This window comes from Clupea harengus, chromosome 8 (assembly GCF_900700415.2).
Source record: "Clupea harengus chromosome 8, Ch_v2.0.2, whole genome shotgun sequence".
Lineage (NCBI taxonomy): Eukaryota > Metazoa > Chordata > Actinopteri > Clupeiformes > Clupeidae > Clupea > Clupea harengus.
The window spans coordinates 22269564-22292576 of NC_045159.1; the positions used below are offsets into that span (position 1 = coordinate 22269564).

Consider the following 23013-nt stretch of genomic DNA (forward strand, 5'->3'; position numbering starts at 1 on the left):
AAATCCAGAAGCCTTCAGGATTGCAGTAACGCACGGTTGGGTTACTTAGACCTAACCACCAGAGAAAGCTGGTTTTAGGCCACATCAAGATTCTCGTCGTCGCCCCCCACCGATATTTGTAGCCCCACAACCAAGTTCATCACAGCGTGTAGCAGTAGGCTACGCTTTTTTATTTATCCACGTTAATATTCAGTAATAATAAAGTTGTGTTGAAATTCTTTGACCTACGTGAGAAACTCTCCAAAGTGTTGTATTTTTTTTTTAAATGGGTCACTGGCCTATATTTGATTCTTCCCCCTTTAGCATCCTCGGTTTTAAGTAGACGTCTGAAGATGAGGATTCCCAATTTCACTGCCAAACGTGGAGTTTCCTTGCGCTTCAGTCGGAGGCAGTATAGAGGAAGGTTGAGGATTTCGGCACACACTCTCCAGACTCCACCGCCTGCGAGTGAAGTGGATCATTATGCGTCCTTGAAAGTCCATAAACACAGGACGTATTGTTTTCTTATCCTAAGTGATTTGAACGTCAAATACCATATATCAGTTTTTGAAAATGTTTGACCTAACGTGCAGGAGGATATTTTGCCGTTAAGTCCGCGAACTGGCTTTCTGACAAACGCATACAATGAGAACAGCCCACTTCAAATATTTACCAACAATAAAACGGCAATATGAACTTTGGCCCACGGATCACGTTCCGAGCAGTCTTCTGCGGATTGGCAACATCTAGTCGAAGCGGGGTCTGTTTTTCTTAGAAATCCCTGGGAGCTTTGAATACATTTTATTAGTCTGTCAAACTACATAATTGACACATTACACTGTAATTGTTGTAACAGAACATGAAACGTGAAAATGTCCTGTCTTTTTGGAGAGTTAAGCTAAACTTTCCGACAACGGAAAAAAAAACAAATCAATATTGTATGGCCGACAGTCTATTGTATTAATAGGTTATGTGTTTGTATGTTTCTGTGTGTCTTTTTTGACGGAAAATGTGTTTGTGGTATAAATATAGCATTTACTTAGTAATGACTATGTATTCAACATTAATATTGTTCTGAAAAAAGTGCAAAACTGAAATAGGCTAAAACGTAATTGCTTATTTTTAAATTAAATGTCAAGATGTAATATTATCTCCTGTTAAATAATAATTACAGCTGTTCAGAATTAAGGTCTAATAAATATATAAATGAAATAATTAGCCATACCAACACTGAGCAGTTGAAATGGAAAGGCACTGCATTAAGTCAGAAGAGCCTATAAAAGATGAATTACCGCGGTCTCTGCGCTTAATATCACTTAATGACTCTATTTGACTGATATGAGCTTTGTGGACCAGATAACTTTTTGATTGTACTAGCAGTTTGAGTTAGATAAGGTATTCAGTAATTTCCCTTAACATAATCGCAAGCCAGTTCTTCGTGTGCATATAGCCTTAATTTGTCTATATCATGGCTAGACGCGTATCTTTGCATATTTACACAGAGACACATAAGTGTGTTTGTGTGTGTGTGTGTACGTGTGCATGTGTGTGTGCGCGCGGGCGTGTGTGTGTGAAACAGAAACAGCTAGTGATAGAAGTAGTAGAGCAGATGTGGCCCTGGTTGTCGTGTGTGTGTGTGCGCGCGCATGTGGTTTATGATTGAGAGACAGACACAGACAAAAGGAGACCGTGGGCACAGCATATAAATCCCGATGCCACACGAAGCCTTTCCCATGATAAGTGCTATAGCTAGATATGCTCTTTTGGCAGCTGTCACTGCAGCCTATGGCGCGGCCCACATCGACCGCAGCGACCCAGCTGCCGACGGCCTCATGACGGGCCGAATGTCCACACGCGACCACGATGCTGTGTGTGGGGGTGTTTTGAAGAATAAATACGGGGGTAGAATTACTCTTAATGAAACCCGCCCTTGCGTGTCTGCGCCCTTCTTGTCGCTACATATTTGAAAGCCACAAGAAATCATTTTAATTGCGCCGTACTAGAGTTTATGTTTGGAAGGATAACTGCATCATTTCGCGGCCGATGTCGTGAAGGGATTCCGTGTGTAAAAGTGAATACGCTCCGCATATCTCATGATAATTGCAGCATGTACTATTGAAATATGACATGAAATGTATTTCCATATCTAATGATCATTACAAGTAGAATCCAAATGGTCTAGAAGAAAGCTACTTTTCATTTTTCATTTATTTTTTTAAAAGCCCAGTTAGATCAAATACGCCCGATCTATGAATAGAGTACAAACATTGTAGGTCTAAGGCAACTATTACTTTGACGATACATAAACGTGGAAAAATAAATCTGGACTCCTTCTGCCGTACTTTATTCAAACATTTTACCATAAACACTTGAGTATGTTTCAATCACCTTTAGTTACAGTATAAAGAACGTGCTTGGTTCTGGTTTTACACATATTATAATATCAATTTACAAAAGACTTTGCACTCAAGATAAGCATGCAATTTATCTACTGAAGCAAATAAACAACTGCAACGACAACAAAGACAACAAGCACAATATCATCATGAACAACAACATCAACAACAACGAAAAACTCCAGAAGACCAAGCAGGTAAAAATATCGCCTACAGGACAACTGCCATTAACGCCGAATCCGTTGCACCTCTTCTAGGTCAAGACAACACAAGAGCAATATACACAGGCTTCTTCTACCACCGCGTCGACTCCGGAAAAAGGTAAGTATCTCCTGTTCGACCATTTGTTTCCAACAAAAAGATTTTAAATACGATTTTTTTTGTTTTATCTTCAACTTGAGCAATCGCAAACGTTCAACAGTTCTTTTGTTTAGTATATTATGTACAATGTTGCAAGGTAACACGTCTTCACTTTGAAATCCAAATTATGGATTTTGAAATTGCTGTGCAAGTTCATTTGGTAAACACATACAACCCGCATAATCCATCTGAAAGAAAAGAAACGTTTGCAACTAATCCAGTTTAGTTGTCTTTCCGCCCATCGAGCAGGTGCTGGTCTCCGAGATTTTTTTAACGGCGTTTAATTTGTCAACTGTTATACTGACACGCATTGAGGCTAGACCCGGGACTTTGCAGTCCACTATATCCAAACGTCGGGTGCTGTTTGGACTTAAGTCTCAGGGTGGCCAGACTGGAGTTGCACGTGTCCCTGTAGACACTGTAGGGCGAGGCGGGCGGGCCGTAGGGACAGGTAGACGACGTCATCGCCGAATTGATGGAAGAGCTCCCGATGCCGTTAAGGTTGCTGATATTGTTGAGGCCCGCGGTGGGCATGCCTGGCACAGCTGAGTGTCCCATGCTGGACGCCATACTCATGGATGAGATGGAGTTTGGGGCGGAGAACATAGACTGGGAGGTAAGCGGACTCATGGAGTTGAAAAAGGTGAAGTTCTTGGTGGACAGTGGCGCTGGACCAAGGCCTTTGTTCGTCCAGTTGTTGTAGGTGTAGGCCGGGTACATGTCTTCATAGGGCTGCATGAGTCCGCTGAACTGCGGCAGGTAGCTGTTCTTACACAGGTCCATCTGCTGATTCCGCTCCCTCTTGCGCCACTTAGCCCTGCGGTTTTTGAACCATACCTACAAAAAGTAAATACATTATTATTGTTGTTGGTGTTGTTGTTGTTGTTGATGTTGGTGCTTTTCTCATTCTAGCTGAACAATAGGCCTAATGCATTCTTTTTTTTTAATGTAAGCTATTAGTTGACAAGTAATACAAAGGGGTATGCTTCTTATAGGATACTGTCATTGGTAGGCTAACTGAAAATAATCTACTGTTGTTTCATGGTATGTGGAGAGCCTGTTTGCTGCAGTAGGGGTCTGAAAGTGTAAAGAAAACCTTTATTAAGAAGACAGTGACGTCTTATTATTGCTTATATGAGTTATTTTAGACAACGCGTGCAGTCTATTTCTAGGCTGGCGGAGTAGTCCCACATGGCTGCCTTGACGAATTGTCCACAAGGACCTGAGCGATATGACTGCATATGCCTCAAACGCGAGGGCTATATTTAGCAGCCATCTCTTCTCGCTTCGTGCCCACAATTTAAAGCACACACTCGCAAGCCGTGCCCGTGCACGGGAGAGTGGGATGACGTTAAATTGAGAGTGTGATAATCACTGAATTCATCACTTTACATTCGCTGGCAATACTGCTGCATGCTGACATGCTAACAAAGATACAACAACACATCTACTGGCGCTGCTTAAAAAACGGCCTCTATTTTCATTTTACTTTTTACATTTTATTCCTTTCTCTTTTTTGTCTTGAGGCAAAGATAAGGCCTCCCGCTGTCATTCCTACATCTCTGTTTGAACACAGTTTGACCGTTAGTCTTTTTACAGCATATAAATACTTAAAACTATGAACTAGCTACTAAAATAATTCAGTCAACATATCTACACATTTTTTCTTTCTTTTTTAACTCATACAAAGTAATTTATTCAAGTACACTAATATCGTAGGCTATATGTGGGCTTGCGTCTATTTAGAAAAGTTAAAAGTAAAATGCAGATTTACAACCAATTCAATAAGCTACAAGTGGCTAACAAAAAAGGACCTGGCATATAATGTCTGTATTCTTTTTCAACGCGGAAAGCTAATTATTCCTGGGCATTCAGTTGAATGTTTGTAAATTATAATTTGTAAATTGATTAGATTCAATTAATAATTCAGATTAGATACATTATTAATTTATTTTAAACCATAGGAAATATGGCAGTCATGGTACAAGTAGCCATGGCGTGTTTACTGAAAACGCGTCTGCTAAAAACTATACTATACGTTTAGTAAAGTAATTTGTTTAGTTAATTGGTGTTATAAAATATTAAATTGTACATTAAACAAATATAGTTCCTGAATGCAAATATGAAAAATTTTAAGCAGTAACTGCATGTTCCCGCAGATATTGTAAATAAACTAAATTGTTTTGCGTCTCATCCTAAATGAATAACCTACTGCGCTTGTTGATCTTATAGCCAGTTCTAGTATATCATTCATAATTAGTGCAGTAAAAACCTTAAGTTATCCAGAAATACTTGAGGGATGATATTTTATTCCAAAAAGATCAACAAGTCCAACCAAAGAAATGCATAATGTCGTTATGTTCCCTCACCCGCACTCGTGCCTCCGTGAGGTTTGTCCACACTGCGATCTCCTCCCGCGTGCTCATGTCCGGGTAGCGATTCCGCTGGAAGGTGGCCTCGAGCTCCTGCAGCTGCTGGCTCGTGAAGTGCGTCCGCTGCCGCCTCGTCTTCTTCTTCTTCGGGTCGTCCGCCTGTCCATCATCGCTGCGGTGCTCCACGGTTCTTTCTTTTTCTGTCAAAAACAGCCAGAGGAGATTCTATTTACTGGGCGGATTTGCAACACAGAACAGAAAGACCATGACAAAGAGAGTCTGGGCCTGATAATACAAAATACAAAATACAACTGTATGTGTAGACCTTTATGTGTGGACATTTAGAGTTTTAATCGATTTTTTAGATTCAGTCACAGTGAGAGCACTGAGATCTGGGAGAGGCCCTAAATATGATACCTTAAGTAGCATATAGGCCACATCTGGGCCTGTTCATGTCGGGAGGAGTCGATCAAATACACCGTCGATCTGACATGCTTGCTTCTAAGCGGATCTAGACTGTGCAGATTCAGTAGGTCCTAGCCTACATAGCTTTCACCTATAACAGCACATATCCTCACTGATCACGCCGGCTACAAGTACTACTGTAAAAAAGCACAGTTGTCGATAAAACTGCACACGAAAATTATTATAATTCAGGACATGGAAGTGAGCTCCGTGTGTGTGTGTGTGTGTGTGTGTGTGTGTGTGTGTGTGCGCGCGCGTCACATTTGGAGCACATTAAATAGCTTAGTCCTCATCACAAACATGTGTAGGCCTCTGCCTGCCCGAGTTTTAAGAAACAGCCTCATTAAACGGTCCAGTCTTAACCTGCATGGAAATACAAATATGACATTTGTAAATATAAATATTGCAATCGACGCAAAAAGTGAACCTGTGACAATACGACATGTTTTTATTCTATGTCCATTGGAACATTTGTCCCACCAGATCAGAAACCTCTGGTTTGTAAAAACCCTTTTGAGCTATACTAGTGAGATCCGCATCACGACAACAACACAGCTCTAAACTGCACGCCTCTTGCTTGATTAGTGCAAGTTTGAACACAGATAGTTGTGCTGCGGCTGAGCAGGCCGAGGCGTGTAGCCGGATTAAGGTGCATTAGTGACAGGGAGGGTCCTGAGAGAGAGAGCCGCCGGAGCAGCCGAGTGCGCGTACCTGCGATCTCTGCGTCCGATGACTCGCAGCTCGAGTTCTCTAACGCTTCCCGCGTGCTGCCCGTTCTCGGCAAGTGAAATGTAGAGGCCATGTCGCGTGGTCTCACGGGCTCGGCAGTTCGGTCCAAATTCATCCCACCTTGGAAAAACAATGATTCAAAGTTAAACTATTTCATCCCTCAATCTACGCCAGGCTCCTCACGTCTATTCGTCAATCCATTCGACAGCCGCCTCCATCGTGGGATAAGATAGTGGTGTCCCAGGTAGGCTGGTTGCCACGAACCCTGGAGCACGGACGAGGCGCAAGCGCTTTCGGTTTCCCGTTGGAGTGTCTGTGGATGGAGGCCGCTCGCGCAGCTCAGCCGAGCTCGTTCCTCCCCTGCTCTCCTCCCCGCCTCACGTGGGTCCCTCCCACTGTACACGGGTGACATCCCCGGATAGCGGAGCGCCCGTGGGGGAGCACGTAAGGCTATAGCGCGCTACAGGCTAGATTGGAGATCTGGCAAGAAAAAGGGCCCCTTTCTCTAGACTGTGTTAGTTTGAGAAAAGCAGTTGGGTGCTCTTATATGCACCGCGCAAACTGCACCTTTCCAATATGCGCTCAACAAAGTAAAAAAACATATCCAAGACCCATGGCGGAGTTTAAAAAGCCAACGAGGAGAGAAACAATAAAAACACCGGATGCAAACTCTCCGTTGTGAAAATGCTGTTCAGTTAAGCTCACTTTAATGAATACAAAATATTAGACGCGTATGTGCATACAAATGGCAGCCAGCGAACTCATTTGAATGAAACATGTTCAGCCTATTTGCTGTGCAATCATTCTCCAATCACTGAATGAAAGATATACACACGTCACCATGACATCACACACATCAATTATTGACGTTCAAAACGTACGATATTATCAGTTATTGTTATTTAATAACAACAAGTACAAATTATAAAGAATAATAATAATAAAGAAACGAAAACTCATGATTGTTTTAGTTTGCATTGACTATTCTATTCTATGCTGTTATTATAGGCATATGGGCAGTAGCAGCAATGTTAGGTCTGGTATTAGCAGTTAGGCTACTAAACCGTGCATAAAGATGACGGCCATTGTTGGTTTTCTATTAACATAATATTTTCTTTAACCTAGTAATGGCCTCCACCTTTGCTGCAGGACTCCATAGAGTGGCATAGCGGCGCCTACTGGTGAGTTACTACTTAAAAGAACTACCGACACATGATCACGGACAAAAAAAACCAACATAATTATTGAATTTAGAGTTTTCCTGGTCGTGTCTGTAACATTCGTTTATATCAATGATGATGCATTCAAATTATCAATAGATATTATTTTGCAGTCCTAATTCAATTCAATTAAATGTAATACAAAATCTAACGTGCTTCCATAGGCACAGAGCTGTATTTTATTTACTTTTATGGATGCCACCCTTTGCGAAACAAGTCCAGAGCATTTAAGTGGGTGATGCAAAATGTGGTTCGCAAGAGAGACGCTTGGAAACATTCACACTGCCCCCATTCTTCCTGATCCATAACCCCGCAGCGGACCGTTAGATAATCCGTTCTTCTGTATAGGATATTCGATCGAGTAGAAAAAGCCTATTCTGAAATGTAACCGCGACACAACTGTTGCGGGTGTCATGGGATAAACTCGATGACACCAGAGAGCGCCTCACCCCTCAGTCGCAGGCAACTCATCGGCCTCAGCTGATAATGATGTTACATGAGTCGCTTATGTCGTCGGCGATATTAATCACACTCGGGAGCAGCGTTTGCGCTCTTTCATAAAAAGAGGAGAAGAGTGTTCAGGTGAGACGGGGTCGTCAGCTTCCGCTGTCAGCGGCGCCAGCTCTGCGCTGATCTGCTCGCTCATGACAGTGGCGTTTGACACAAGAGCTCGTCTGGCGGGAAGCCTCCCTCTAGGGCCTGTTTTAAGGGCGTTTGTGCGCCCTCTTGACTATCACTTAGTTCCCATTCATTTGTTTCGGATGCCTTGCCCAGTGTAACGCAATATTATTTCTGAGCCCCCCCCCCCCAACACAATGGGGTGCACGCACGCAATTCTCACATATTCTGTCATGCCATCTAACACCGGGATTCTTTGCGTTGAAAAATGAGCGAACTGTGAAACTCTGGGAAGAAGGTCTATTTTTTTTTATGCAAAAAAAAAGGCAGTTCAGCATCGACTGTATTCAATTTATAGATAAGCTGGAATGCATGCATCGCTAATTAAAACAGATGATTCGTTTAATCAAAACACACCTCGTCTAATTATTTGCAATATGCACAGCTTCAGGTTTTTGTTTACTAATTTGGAAGAAATGACTTAAAATAATCTATGGATGTCTTGATGCTGCACATTAGACTACTGTTGCCTACTGAAGGGGTTCATTTTCATACTAATTTTCATCCCGACACTTTCCAATAGCCAGGCCACATAATGCCGACACACAGTGCTGGTACGTGACAGGCTATAGCATAAAACACTCTTCTACTTAGCTAATACTTGACTGTTTCAAACATAAAGCCCTGCAAAAACGAGTGAAAGCAGCCCTCATCCCAAACCTCAAACTGTGAAATGGCTTTGGCCTCTTCCGGAGAGGGGTGCAGTGCGGCTGTAGTGGTGGAGTCATTAGGAGATGGCGAGAGGAGGGTAACGGCTGGGGTGAGCACTTTTCGCCAATCAGCGACGCAGCCAGATGTGTACAAACTTGCCTGACCAAAATGACTCTGCACAAAATGGCCTTTATGAGGTTAATTGAGTGACCATGGCAACTGGGAGTTCAGGTTCAGACTCTAAAGAACAACGTCAAGGTGCGTCAGAGCGTGGTAGGGCCAACAGTATGCACCTCACGGGACGCCGTGCAGGCTAAGCGGTAGTTAAGGGCCTGCTGGCCTTGACCGCATGGCGGCGGAGGACCGGCAGATCGCGGAGACAGTGTTAACATGTTGTTCTTTCCGCTGAAGAGGCGGGGAAGAACAGCTAGGGAATATTGATCAAAGAGAAAGTGAGAATCAAAATAAACGGCCGCCGTCGCCGACTACAACAACAGTGAACAACTAGAACCATAAGCTTGGCGGTTCACAGAGGTTTATTTGACAATCTAATCAAACCAATCTAACTAGCAAAACAAACACCAGAACAGCACGGTTCTGCACGGTGGCCCATGGGACATGCGAAGGTCCGCGTGACTGCTGGTTCTCACTGGAGCGGCACGGATATGTTTTTAGGGTGATGTGCGCATGACGACGGGCTGGTCTGCTGCAAACAGGCCATATTTACCTGTGCACCTACAGACAACAGAAGGCCCATGGGCAGGGATTGTCTCTGGTTGAATTTACATCCTTATCTGTTCGGTCGTGTTTTCAGTTAGTTGGGTTTCTACCCCCAAACTTTGCATAGATAAGTGGATGCATTTTAGTTTAAAACAACCATGTAGTTAATGGTTTCTAAATCCTTTTATTCATGTTTTTCTTGTTCTGGAGGTTAGACTCAATAACCGTTTCGGATATTAAATTAAGTCATAAATTAGGCCAAAGTTATTGAATGGGGTGAATTTGTGCTTTCATGCAAAGACGCCTTGTGACATTAATTAATAGCATTTCTATTGTTACAAATGTAATAAAAAACACAATTGTCGGCCATGTAGGCTTTTTAGGTAACATAAAATCATGAACATTTATTTTTCATTTTCTCTGACTTTCAATGTGGGTTTAAAGCATATTAGCACTCTGGTCAAGCCATTTCAAATAATGTTTGCTTGTATCCATTTTCGCCCTAATACATTTAGATGGTTTCAATAATTCATATTAGTCAAACTCAACTGACAATTATAATCTATCTCGCATCCCAATTCAAGCATCAATCCAACAATGGGTCTTAAACTGACACTATTTACATATTAAAGCAGCCAAACTGTCATTTCATGATTTAATGGCGCAGCTCGGTGAAGAGTATAAGCATTGGGAGACTGAGAGGCGGGCACGGAGAAGCGCTCTAACAGGACACACACATGCTTCAGCTTGCTTTTAAGAGGCAATTATGGGATAGAAAAGGCGGAATCAGTGGAAGCCGGATCATCCTATGTAGCAATCCGGCCCACTGACCACTGATAGATTCGACAGTAACAATACAGGTGTGTAGAGATTGCTTTACCTTGATCGCCGCAAGAGATTACATTCTTGGACAAATTAAGTTCCATTCCAAATACCTGTGAAAAGAGGAAACACATACAACAAAACAAACACGTTTATTTTCCTTTTATTCCACGTTTATTTACAAATGTTAATGCAAACCACAACACACAAAATACGAATAGGCATACATTTCCACATAACGAATAATTACAAATGAATTTAGTCACATTGTAAAGGGATTGTATTGTAAAACGTGCTATTTCGTAGTTTCCATGTGGATAAAACCCTGGATTTAAAAATTATATATATGTCTTATTCAGTGGCGGTTGATTTAAACGCATTATAATTTCCACATATTCGCAGTCGTCATTATATACCGAACTATGCAAGTTACGGAGATGAATACAGCTAACTTAATACTTCACACAATAATCGGGAATTTGGGTACATAACAAGTGTTGTTTTTAGAGTTCTCTGACACTACTGATAGAAAAAGAATATAGCAGGAACTGCTGCATTATTGTGTGTGTGTGTGTGTGTGAGCGCGCGCTCGTGTGTGTGTATTTAGACATGGATGATCAGTGTGCGTATAAGGTGATCTTAGTGTGATGGATTCGCATCGTCTCTCTCTCATCTGTTGAGGACCCTTCATAAATCATCTGGCCATCCTCCCCCATACCCCTTTCTCCCATCTCCTCTCCCTTTTCTGACACACACACACACACACACACACACACACACTTCAACACATACCATCACTGGGGACGCAGGCCTGCACATTATTTAGACACGTATGCATGTAGAAAACCGCCTTGCCTTTCAGATCGATTGAACCAAAATATTCCTTATTTCTTTCCAGACTATTACTAGACATTATGCATCAACAAGCACATATAGGTTGGGCCCCTTTATACCTGCAGACATATTGAAGGCATCAAAAGTAGACCATTACAGAGCTAGCACAGTGAAAAAATAATAATCACATCAGGCAGCACTGTTTTCCTATTTAAAAGCGTATGGTATTTTATAAGTATCGCTATTTGAGTAGCCTACTATTTGATTTCTTTCTTTCTTCTTCTTCTTCTTTTTTTGCTTTGGCATTGAAGCCAAAGTTGATTTTCAACACCAGTAAGATCACACACAGCCCCATTGAATTTTGGACTTCCACTGCAAGGAGTCTGTCCATCTGGTGTTTCTTGTTAAACTGCTTAATTAAACTAAAGACGACAATAACCGTGGATAGCCGACGACTCAATAATAGCCCATCTGAAGTCATGTGTTTTGTTTTCTGTGTCTAGTTTCCAAAATGTCTTAGATCGTTAATTTTTGTAGAAACTTTGTAGGTCCTGTTTGAGTATAGCCTACCTATTTGACTAGACCGCGAAGTCGCCCCCCGGGCTGCATTGCACTCACCTCGCGCTGCCTGGACAAAGCGTGCAAAACCGATTTTTTTTCGGGACAACTGCCGTGAAAGACAGCACTGCACGCGAACGTCAACACGGGTGGTATTGTGACTCATCTGCAAAATGAGTTTCCTCGTACTGTGTGTGTGAGTGTGTCAGCTCGGGCTCGCGCTTGTAGAGTGCGTCTTAGCTCACAATTCTTCACTTGTTTATAAGAATGAACAGCCCACTGCTTATTGCACACACCGATTATAAGGTATTCAACATAGTCTACCTCAGACGCACTCGTTTGCGCTGTTCTGTATTTCCCGATGAAACCATAAAACATAACGTTCGCCGTTGCATGCCGGCATTAACGACGTTTGATCAATTCAGTGTTTTAGTGTTTAGGTTTCCCTCTCTCGACAATGAATACACGCTCACTCACCGGCTGGGTCGGAACAAGTAGATGTCTCCTTTTTTCCTCTCAAGATTTCTCCATGCAGGTGAAAAATAGATCCACTTACGCAGGAGTTGGTGAGCAGTCCAAATCTATGCTGTGACGGCTTCTCTGCCTCGCGCTGGGTTTTCTTCGGGCGTTTTCTCTCATGCTTGAATGACGTCATGGCTGCGAGCTGCATGATGAGAACCCGATCCAGGATGCGAAGGAGGAATCAGCACTGGTGAAATAATTGGCCTTCCAGAGCTTTAAGAACATATAAATAAATAAATAGAGCTGTAGAGAAAGAGCGATCTTCCATAGGTCAACTCAACTCAAATTAGACTATGCCTTGTCGAAATATGCGAATCGTGTTGAACGTGTTTGACTATGGTTTCCTTTTAGAGCGTGACTATTTAAAACATGCTATGGCGCAACTCTATTGTTCCCCTTGCTGCTAGGCCTAAGTGTAAGTGTAAATAAAAGGTGTTTTACATAGGGGAAAAGTATGTCTCTCTGCAAAAAGCCTACCCGACTATTGGTAGATGCCTACTCCAACTATTATTAGATCGGTAGGCTACTGGAGAAGCCTGCGAAAATAATATAGCCCTTTAATAGATAGATTATCTTAAATCCAGTATTGGAAAGTGGCTTATGCGAGATTTCTGGATCAACAACATATTAAAATCGCAGACAACACATGTGATTATTTGTCCTTTCAATTTTTTGATAAATATTATTTTCAAAGTTCCAGACTCGTGCGCAAATATTTTATATCCAAAGGTGTCGATTATTTTTTTGGAATGGCGTTCTATTAGTGTTTGTGTTATTAATGTGAGATGGAAACGTCTCTCCTCTTTCTCAGCTCTCCTCTCTGTCTCTCTGGCGCTCGGTCCCTCGGTCTAACTGAAAATCCGTCCTCATAAAAATCTTTTTACGAGTTTATTGTAGGCTTATGTTTAATCCACACCACGGCTTAAATGCCCTTTAGTTTACATAACTGAATAGTAGCCTATTTGGGATCCTTAGGATCCTGGGTCCTTAAGGAAGAAATAGTAGATAGCGAAAGCTGGACAAGACTGCAAAGGCTTAACCCGATTTGTGAACATTAAAAGACAGTTCCTTAATTCCAACGAGTAGCCTAAAGACACAGTAGGCCTTTGACGCTCAGAACTCACAAACTTCATGGTGATCAGAATAACATCATAATAATTTTTCTATTTAAATTTAAATAAGGTCCTGTTTCCAGTTTGCAACTGATTTATATCTTCATGTTGAGTAGCCTGATTAATCTTCGTAAGCTACAAGTGTTATCGGTTACATACAGGAGTACCAACAATGTATTTGAATTTTGATTTCGACAGATAAGAGGAATTGTGTCTTGAGAAAAAGACTGCAAATTCAAATAAATTGTTTGAAAGTTATGAATTACAATTATCTTAATTGTGTGGGGGATGGCATTTCGTTTCGGGCTTTCATAAATTGAAATTAAATATAATTGCTGAGCAGGATAACTCGTAATTTAGTTTTACCAATTTCCCCTGCAGCCAACGGAAGCCCAGTAAAGGATAGGAAATCCCCTATATCCCGACGTTCATCTACAAGGTGAGTTCATCTATTTCCAATCAACAAAAGTATTATCTTCCTTGTTCGTTGCAGTCATGAATGTATTTAATAGACATATGGGGTATACTGCCAATTCCAAAAGGAAAATGGTTCTAACTTAAAATAGGCCTTCTAACATCGGCGTTTTTATCCAGTCACGGTGGTGTGCGACATGTGCTCTGCCCATAGTCACAAAAAATTCACAAAACACGTAAGCTTCATAGGACTGTGACAACATATGAGCATATATAAGGCTATGTATTTGTTCAGGCTTCATAGGACGCTGACAACATGTGAACTTATTTAGGAGTATGTATTTGTTCAGACTTCATAGGACTCTGACAACATGTAAACTTATTTAGGAGTATGTATTTGTTCAGGCTTCATAGGACTGTGACAACATGTGAACTTATATAGGAGTAGGTATTTGTTCAGGCCAGTGGGCTAAAAAGCGTCCAGTGTGCTGGTCTGCGCGTGGCCGGGATCTCCCTTAAAAACAAACGTGTCTAAATGACATTCAGCAAAAGTAAGCAATTCAGACAAAATCCACATTTAAGCGCCATTTAAGGCCAACAAATCAGCCTCTATTTTTGTGAGTTTGCAGAGCCCACAGCGCATGATTCACGGGACCGATAAATACGAATAAAATGGGCCTACTAATACGAATGTTTCCCTTTTTTTTGTATGTCGTTTCATCATTTTGAAGTTCGAAATATGTACGCATTGGGTTGGTCTATGCCATAGACTCTATGGTATTCTTGAAGGATAATACCAGGTGAGAGCAATTCCTCAGAGTCAACCTGTGGCCCCTGCTCTCCCTAAAGCAAGAGCTCGCGGGTTAAGCCCTCAGCTGGTCTCGCGGCCTTCTACCCTCGCGCTCACTTTGCTGTCAGCCCATTGCGATGCTTAAGGACGAGCTACCGAGTGTGAAATTCGGCCTGTCTTCCTCTTAAACTTTGCCAAGAGCGACGAGGGCATTAGCAGCGGCCTCTCCGCGCGGGATTAACTACAGAGCCCTCTGCTGAACACGGTCCCTCCGGAGTGGGCAGCATAGCCGGTTTCCCATGGTTCCTTGCGAGGCCGGTTTGATTGTGAAGGGCATCTCGCTCACACCTCTCCCTGCCACAACCTTGGCGGTATAGGGTTTCTAGCAGGTTGCGGCTGGCGACAAACGATTGGCTGCGCGTAGGTACATTTTCTACACGCTGTAATCTAAAAGTTATCAGTCACAAAGAGAAGTTCATTTATTTTCATCAGCCAGCTCATAAAAAAAATTCAGCATCGAAACTAAATACACTAAACAGTCTGCCCTGGAATAGACGATAAAAAGGGGTCTCTGTTTGATCACATTCTTCCGGTCAGAAGATCAAGTTACTCAAAGTATTGATCATAATTGTTTACACAACTCTTTGAAATTATATCTTTAAATATGTCTGTGGCTTATTTTGTTTCTTTGCCATTACCGCGTCATACTTGTAGGGGCCTAATTTTGAGCTGAGTCGGATACAGTACTTCTCGTCTCCATGGTGACGTGCACGAGTCGTCTGACCCGTAGCCCTCTTCACTGATGAGGTTTAAACCCGTCCCCTACATCCCAAATGAGAGCGCGCCGGCCACAGAGCAGTAATTGCCCGGTGACTGGTGTAATCGCCTGATGAGTCTGGAGTTAAGCACTGCACCGTGACCGAGCTCGTGCTCAAACCTGCGGACCGCACATGTGCGCGGGGGCAAATTCGAGTTCCACTCAGACAAGAAGATGTGTAATGCAGCCGTGGACCAGAGATCTATTTTAGATTAGATTACATTCAATTTAATTGTCATTGTGCAGAGTACCGAAAGGAAAAATGCAGTTAGCATCTAACCAGAAATGCAAAAGAATAGTATTATTTACAGATAACTGGAGGTATAATCAATACTACAGCATAAGTGAACAGTGTTATTTACAGTGGTGAACAACATATAGACAGATTATTCAACATATAGACAGATTATTATGTGCAGATTATTATATACAGGACCAGATTAAGAACATTTAGGGCCCTGAGGATACGTCTATTCAAAGGGCTCCCTTAAAATCATCTCACAATATATTCTTGCCATTTAGGAATTGTAACAGTTTGCAACCACAATGAAATGCTCCATCCAGACTATCCCACCCTTAACACAACATATGCACACGCGGAGCAGCACGTCATCAAAGACATCTCGGCTACACTAACTGGGAGCAACTAGATGAAGTGAAGAAAATTAAAAAAAACACTCATTAATCTCTTAATCTGACTTGAGTACACTGCAATTTTAAGGAAGCTGTTTAGGTCAAATGAATTAGTAGCCTAAAGTATTTTGTTGGGACGATTATTTTCAAACGGTGAAATAAGGACAAAATCAAGGATACGTGTACAGAAAAGCGCGGCACAAGTATCACATAATGATATGATTATACAACACAAATTAAATGCTAGTTCTCCGCAGAAAACACACCACACACACGTTTTGTTACAGATGCCTAGGCTATTCCATCAGTACTCAGCAACCCTAGTTATTAATAAGACAAAAAGTTAAATCAGTTAAATCAGCGTCTTCTTATTAACGCATCAGCAATAATTCTAGTTAGGAGTACTTTTAATGAAACAGGGCTGGTCGTCTAAAGCAGAGCATCTGTGATGTCGTTAGGCATCGTCTCCTTTCTCTCCAGGACCGCTTGCAGGTTTGGCAGGTTTGGTAGCTTTCGCATACTTGTCACGATGGCACTTTTAATATGTTTAAGTTGCTGGTTTAAATATATCTGACTTTGTGCCTCTAAATAAACTGGCACAGCAGATTTCTCTGTTTTCCAGTATGATTTCCGTTTTGTTAATGACGAAATGTTCCTTGCCGACATCGCAGTTCATTCCTTTCAGATTGACGGAAGGTTTTGCCTACAATGTTTTGACAGCTCCGTATTTAAATTTGTCGAAAGAACACGTTGGATAGTCGAACAGGAGGATAGCTCATTCTTCAGTCATTTGTAGACTGTTCTAGTCTGAGAGCATTCTCTATTCTGACGTGCATGCAGTTTGATTGCTACCTGACATCTCAGAAATCAGATGGTTTTATTTGTACGGGTATCATGGTAGGCTAATGCGTATGCTTTACCGACACCAAGCACAGAGTACAGAGACAAGTAAACTACCCGATACCAGTCCGATACCTTAACTCGCAGCCTTCTTGTCCCACCTACACATGAATTTACCCTGAATCGATGTAAACCCACTTCTTCTTTCAACCAGGGCCCGCAAGTTTTAAGGCCCCCTTGGCCTCGTTGTTATTCTGTCCCTGATTATATATGCATAATCTATTCACTATGGTATGCGCAGAGGTGGAATGGACAGCGTTGGAAACGGCAGTGTATATATAGGCGTTGTATGTACAGTTTAAACAAACAATGTACAGTTGCTTGTATGTACAACATAAATAATAGCAATCTGAACAACGTGAGAGGTTGAACCAGTGCGAGAATGTGCAAAGCAAATCTAAAAGTACTGAGACATTGCAGCACTGAGTGCAGTAATGCTGAGCGCTGTGGCGTGGAGTTGAGCAGTCTCACAGCCTCGGGGAAGAAGCTTTTCCTCAGCCTGCTGGAGCGGGAACGGGAGTGGGAGCGGAGGCTGCTGTAACGCCTGCTGGGTGGGAGGGGAGTCAGAAGTCCATGGTAAGGGTGGGATGCGCCCTAATAATGCTCTTCGCTCTTCGCCCTGCCCCCTGCCCAGGCACCGTTTATGGCAAATGTTCTCAGTGATGTGCGAGTGTGTGCCGGTGATCCGTTGTGCAGGTTTCGGTTTGCTCGGCTGCATTGTATTGACTTTAGCTCTGCGTTTAACACTCCTCCGCCGTGCCTGATAATTCAGAAAAGCTAGACAGCTGGATGTCAAGTCTTCAGTTATTAAGTGGCATCACTTGTTTCTAATATGCAGGGCTCAGTGGGTTAAGGTCAATAACAGTCTGTCTCAGCTAAAAAAACCGATTAGTAGCGGAGCGACACAAGGCTGTCACTCGCCTGTTCTCTTTTCTCTGGACGACACAAACGAGTGCTCATCCAGGCATTCACAGAATTATATTCTCAAATGATTCTGCTATGTTATGTTTACTTTATAGGCATGATGATACAAACATCTGTCATTCAGAGGTAAGGGAGTTTGTTGATTGATGTGACTAAAAACCTAATTTTAAATGTAAGAAAAAACTGACCCTAAAGAAGTTCCCTGATCACAGTCCGGTGGTTATACATAACCAGCCAATTACACAAGTTCAGTCCTATCTAAGTATCTCGGTGTCCATATTAATAGCACCTTGAAATGGAATGTTCATGTTTCCTGGGTATGTTCTCCACTTCCCCAGAGGATGTATGTTTTAATGTAGTGTCCATTTGTATGGAGTTGAAAAAAAAAATGATGTTTCTGTTTCATGAGACTATTTTAGAGAGAGTAATCAAGTATGGAATAACTGCATGGTTTGGGAACCATGGGAACACAGTTAGTTAATGTATTTGGTTGAGACTACGATGAAAATCATTGGTCAGAAAGATCATTATAATCTTCAGTCTGTTTTTCACCAGTGCGTACTTAAACAGGTAGAGAGAATCCTCTGTGATCTGTGTATTCTGTGTATACCTGCCTCCCTACCTACTTACCTCCCTGCCTGCCTACCTACCTACCTACCTGCCTGCTTGCCTGCCTGCCTGCCTGCCTGCCTGCCTACCTGATTGTGTCTAGGCCAGCTGCCTTCCGTGAATTCACCTTGCTCAGGGTGGCACAAACATCAGAGGTGAAAAGTGAGAGAGGGAGTTCATCAGGTGGGACATCCAACCTGAGGTCTTTTATGGCTGCTGTGGCATCTGTATCAGGTGGACCGTGATGTGTCCAAATAGATCACCGTGATGTGTTCAGATAGATGCACCGTGATGTGTTCAGATAGATGCACTGTGATGTATTCACACATTTACATTTACATTACATTTAGTCATTTAGCAGACGCTTTTGTCCAAAGCGACGTACAAGGGAGAGAACAGTCAAGCTAAGAGCAATACAAAAACATGGTGTAACAATAAATACTACTTTACATAAGAAGTAGAGAAACGACCTAGAAAGGAAAAAGAAGTGCAAGAAGGAATGTAACTGCTGAAGTGCAAGTTAAGCGCTAGTCAAGGTGCCAGTTAGGAAGGGAGGTGCATAGATGCATAAAGCACCACCCCTGCCTTTACCTTCTGCTGCTGCAGCTCTGTCAGCCCTGATGGCCCTGCACCCCTCCAGTTCCACCCCTGCACCCCTCCAGTTCCACCCCTCCAGTTCCACCCCTCCAGTTCCACCCCTGCACCCCTCCAGTTCCACCCCTCCAGTTCCACCCCTCCAGTTACACCACTGCACCCCTCCAGTTCCACCCCTGCACCCCTCCAGTTACACCCCTCCAGTTCCACCCCTGCACCCCTCCAGTTCACCCCTCCAGTTCCACCCCTGCACCCCTCCAGTTCCACCCCTGCACCCCTCCAGTTCACCCCTCCAGTTCCACCCCTGCACCCCTCCAGTTCCACCACTACACCCCTCCAGTTCCACCCCTGCACCCCTCCAGTTCCACCCCTCCAGTTCACCCCTACACCCCTGCACCCCTCCAGTTCCACCCCTGCACCCCTCCAGTTCACCCCTCCAGTTCCACCCCTGCACCCCTCCAGTTCACCCCTGCACCCCTCCAGTTCACCCCTCCAGTTCACCCCTACACCCCTGCACCCCTCCAGTTCCACCCCTGCACCCCTCCAGTTCACCCCTCCAGTTCCACCCCTGCACCCCTCCAGTTCACCCCTACACCCCTGCACCCCTCCAGTTCCACCCCTGCACCCCTCCAGTTCACCCCTCCAGTTCCACCACTGCACCCCTCCAGTTCCACCACTGCACCCCTCCAGTTCCACCACTGCACCCCTCCAGTTCCACCCCTGCACCCCTCCAGTTCCACCCCTCCAGTTCCACCACTACACCCCTCCAGTTCCACCACTGCACCCCTCCAGTTCCACCCCTCCAGTTCCACCCCTCCAGTTCCACCCCTGCACCCCTCCAGTTCCACCCCTCCAGTTCCACCACTGCACCCCTCCAGTTCACCCCTCCAGTTCACCCCTGCACCCCTCCAGTTCACCCCTGTCTGGGACGCACTTTATTTAGCCATGTTTCCATTCAAAAACATGAAGCTGCAATCCATATCCTTATCCGAGTCCTTAATTGGTCCAGCTTGTTTGCCAGACAGACTTTATTTCTGTATTTCTGCCTTGGTGTTTAAAGTGTGTCAGGGAGGGAGTGGATGTTGCTTATGAAACTAAAATGGTTTCCTCCTCTTTGAGCTCTGTGCTGTGTGCTAGAAGATGAGCGTGATGGTCCCGCTGGCGTCTGGTCCTGATGGTGGCCACTAATGGTACCCTGGTCTCTCCACCCCTTCAGTCACGTAGAGTAGAGGGCACCCTGGTCTCTCCACCCCTTCAGTCATAGAGTAAAGGGCACCCTGGTCTCTCCACCCCTTCATCCACGTAGAGTAGAGGGCACCCTGGTCTCTCACCCTTCAGTCACTTAGAGTAGAGGGCACCCTGGTCTCTCATCTCTGAGCTCTGGGTCCATCCCTGGAGTTCCCCCCTCTGGCATCCTGATGGCGGCGTGTCATAGTTTCCTACTGGCTCTGAAGTGAGTGCTGTTTTGCCTAGCTGGGGCAGAGGGGCTTATGGATGTAAACATCTCCAGGAGAGAGAGAGAGAGATGATCTGGGGTCAGTTACGTTACTCCATCACATCACTCCCCACATGACCCCCCCACCCCCTCCACCCCTCCACCCCCCAAATCTCTCCGCTCACACTTGGCTTTGGCCCACATGTCTGCCCTGGTCTCTCTTCTCTGTTCTTCATTTAGCTTCTAACTATTTATGTGTGTGTGTGTGTGTGTGTGTGTGGGGGGGGGTGTTTCATATGTTTGCATTTATAAGTGTGAATCGTGCACATTGTGGTTGTCCCTGTGTGTAGAGATACGAGAGAGAGAGAGAATGTGTGTGTGTTTGTGTTTATGTTTGGGTGCTGCTGTGGGGTGGGCAGCATTAAGTAAGTGCTGTGAGTAGCTAATGTGTGTGTGTGTGTGTGTGTGTGTGTGTGTGTGTGTGTGTGTGTGTGTGTGTGTGTGTGTTGGACTGTGAGTGAGATATGCTCACTGAGACTCAAGGGTCAGCCCACTGAGAGCTCCAAACAAGCTGTTTTTCTACATGGCCATAGCTTTGATGGATAGTTGTGTTTACCATTTCCCTCTCTCTTCCTCTCTCTCTCTCCCTCCCTCTCCCTCTCTCTCCATCCCTCTCTCCATCTCTCTCTCCGTGTCCTACCCATCTGGTTCGTAGGTTGGAGAGTGCTGTGTTGTGGTAGATTTATGGTTTGGACTTATGGCTGAGCTCAAGCCAGTCCCACACGCCTCCACCACTCTCAACCTCACTCCAACCAACCGCTACTTTTCTCTCTCTTCCCTTCCCTTCCCTTCCCCCTTTCTTCCTCTTCATCTCCTCCTCTTCTCTTCATCTCTCTCTCTCCTACTTTTCTCTTCTAGCTGTCTCTCATTCAAACTCAAATTTGCAGGAACTTTACTAGCTTGACTCATCTCCACCTTTCCTTTCTTGTGCTTTCGTCTTCCCTTTCTTTGTGTATCTCTCGTTACCTGCCCCCCCCCGTCCCCCCGTCCCCCCGTCCCCCCATCTCTCTCTTCGGCTCGAGACATAACTCACCCTTTCCTCCCTGGGTCACTCAGTCCAGGAAGGGGTTCTTTGGATCCTGAGAAGGTGCTCTGGTCTTTATATTTTCTGTTCTTTTGCTTTTCTCTCTCTCTCTCTCTCTCTGACCCTCTCTCTCTCTCTCTCTCTCTCTCTCTGACCCTCTCACTCCCTCTCTCTCTCTCTCAAATTCAAATTCAAATTCAAATTCAAAAGAAGCTTTATTAGCATGACCATAACGTTGTAGAGTATTGCCAAAGCATTTGGGTGGATATATAAAAGTGATTACATAAACAATACATATATAATTGATTACATAAACAATACATATATCTTTACACAGGGTACATCAGAAGGGGAAAGGGAGAAGTGGGAACAATAATACAAATACATAATAATTATCAGGGGATTAACAACAACAAAAACAGACATGAACATACAGGAATTTAATTAATTTATGGGCTCTCCCTCCGTTTATGGCAGGAAGTTACATATTGTGCAGCGAGGACAAGGCATTCCTCATTTTCTCCGGTGAGGTATGAAAGCCTCTCCTCACTGCTCGCAAGCAGGAACTCAGGGAGGACCTCACCAATCTTTTTTAAATAATGTTGTCTTATGTCCTCATATTTTGTGCACTGTGTCAGGAAGTGCAGCTCTGTCTCTACTATTCCTTGTTCGCAATGGGGGCACAGTCTGTTTTCCTTGGGCAGCCTGGTTTGTCTGTGCCTACCCACCTCTATGGCCAGGCTGTGTTCACTTTGTCAACGTGGTTCTCAGATTTTTGTCTGTGATCAGGGTCAAATAGGGTGCTAAATCATAATTTCAGTTTAGGGCCAAATAGAATTGCATTTTACTTTGTGTTTTTGTTTGTGTTTTCCAATTGGTTATGTAATTTTGCTTAATTGTTTTTCCAATTTGGTTTATCCTAATTTCAGGTGCCTTTCTGTTCTGGTCCTGGGGTGTTAGTAGGGTGTTAGTGTGTGTGTGGGGCAGGGGCGGAGATCCCATTTCATTGTAGGGGGGGACAATACATGGTCAAATTTCAGAGTGTAATTCCGGGGGGGGGACATGAAAAAATTGCTTTCACGAGAGCTAGCATAAACTGCTAAATACCGAATTCTCTTATCACATTTACAAACAGAAATTCGAAGTCATTTTAGAATTATCTAAACAGCATTAAATGTACTAACACGAAATATCTATTCACAGACAAATAATGTCCAAAGTTCAAGAGAACTTCATGCTCAAAATAAGTTATAAAACAGCTCAACAGGGAATCGAACTAGCAACCTTTTGATTACAATACGACTTCTCTACCTCCTACGCCACTGTTACTCCATATGACAATAGCAGCATAGTTCATGGACTCCAGAAAAAGATGACATTAATTTAACTTCAGAT

At 43.6% G+C, this 23013-nt stretch overlaps 1 protein-coding gene across 2 annotated transcripts; it reads right to left on the minus strand.

The window, feature by feature from the left end:
• Window positions 1-2004: 2004 nt before the first annotated feature.
• pitx1 (paired-like homeodomain 1) lies at window positions 2005-12320 on the minus strand. 2 transcript variants are annotated; one of them, XM_012816550.3, is made up of 5 exons: window positions 12262-12320; window positions 10451-10505; window positions 6284-6421; window positions 5105-5307; window positions 2005-3572 (listed from the first exon to the last, which is right to left on the minus strand). In XM_012816550.3, the coding sequence occupies exons 2-5, from the start codon at window positions 10494-10496 to the stop codon at window positions 3024-3026; spliced, it is 936 nt and encodes a 311-aa protein (XP_012672004.1). In that variant the 5' UTR covers window positions 10497-10505; window positions 12262-12320; the 3' UTR covers window positions 2005-3023. The 2 variants fall into 2 exon arrangements, with proteins under 2 accessions (XP_012672004.1, XP_012672005.1); XM_012816551.3 differs by lacking the exon at window positions 6284-6421.
• Between the last annotated feature and the right edge of the window lie 10693 nt (window positions 12321-23013).

Excerpts from the sequence above, each read along its gene's own strand:
- pitx1 (XM_012816550.3), bottom strand. The coding sequence starts at position 10,496 with ATGGAACTTAATTTGTCCAAGAATGTAATCTCTTGCGGCGATCAAG. Across the intron at positions 5,308-6,283 it reads ATCGGACGCAGAGATCGCAG|AAAAAGAAAGAACCGTGGAG; the intron begins GTACGCGCACTC and ends TGTTTTTGACAG. Across the intron at positions 3,573-5,104 it reads TCACGGAGGCACGAGTGCGG|GTATGGTTCAAAAACCGCAG; the intron begins GTGAGGGAACAT and ends TACTTTTTGTAG.